Source organism: Fulmarus glacialis, unplaced genomic scaffold (assembly GCF_000690835.1).
Source record: "Fulmarus glacialis isolate BGI_N327 unplaced genomic scaffold, ASM69083v1 scaffold22670, whole genome shotgun sequence".
Classification (NCBI taxonomy): Eukaryota; Metazoa; Chordata; class Aves; order Procellariiformes; family Procellariidae; genus Fulmarus; species Fulmarus glacialis.
The window spans coordinates 1-381 of NW_009187441.1; the positions used below are offsets into that span (position 1 = coordinate 1).

The 381-nt window shown below is 65.1% G+C and overlaps 1 protein-coding gene across 1 annotated transcript in view; it reads left to right on the top strand.

Annotated features, from left to right (window-relative positions):
- Positions 1–220: 220 nt before the first annotated feature.
- PTPN9 (protein tyrosine phosphatase, non-receptor type 9) overlaps positions 221–381 on the top strand; it is a gene marked incomplete at both ends in the record, with an annotated part of 5,324 nt that continues 5,163 nt past the window's right edge. Inside the window, one exon of the mRNA XM_009575158.1 lies at positions 221–364. Within this exon, the coding sequence (XP_009573453.1) occupies positions 221–364 (144 nt within the window). The remainder of the gene's footprint in view (positions 365–381) is intronic.

Genomic DNA, 381 nt, shown 5'->3' on the forward strand with positions numbered 1-381 from the left:
GCTGGTGTTGCTTCCATCTCCATCCCCATTGCCCTTACCCCCTTTCCCAGTACCTGCTGTAGAGCCCCCCGCTTCACCCCAAGGAGGTGCTGGGTTTGCCGAGCCGCGCTCAGCCCCCGCCTGCGCGCCCAGGACCGTGCAGCTCCCACGGTGACCAGGGGTGCTCCTCGGCTGCTCCTCCTCCTCCCATCTCACTGCACGCCCCTCGTCTCTCCCGCAGGCGACCAAGCAGTTCCTGGAGGAGATCAACAAGTGGACGGGCCAGTACAATGTGTCCCCGCTCTCCTGGAACGTGGCCGTCAAGTTTCTCATGGCCCGCAAGTTCGACGTCCTGCGGGCCATCGAGCTCTTTCACTCCTACCGGGTAAGGGAGCGGGGCCG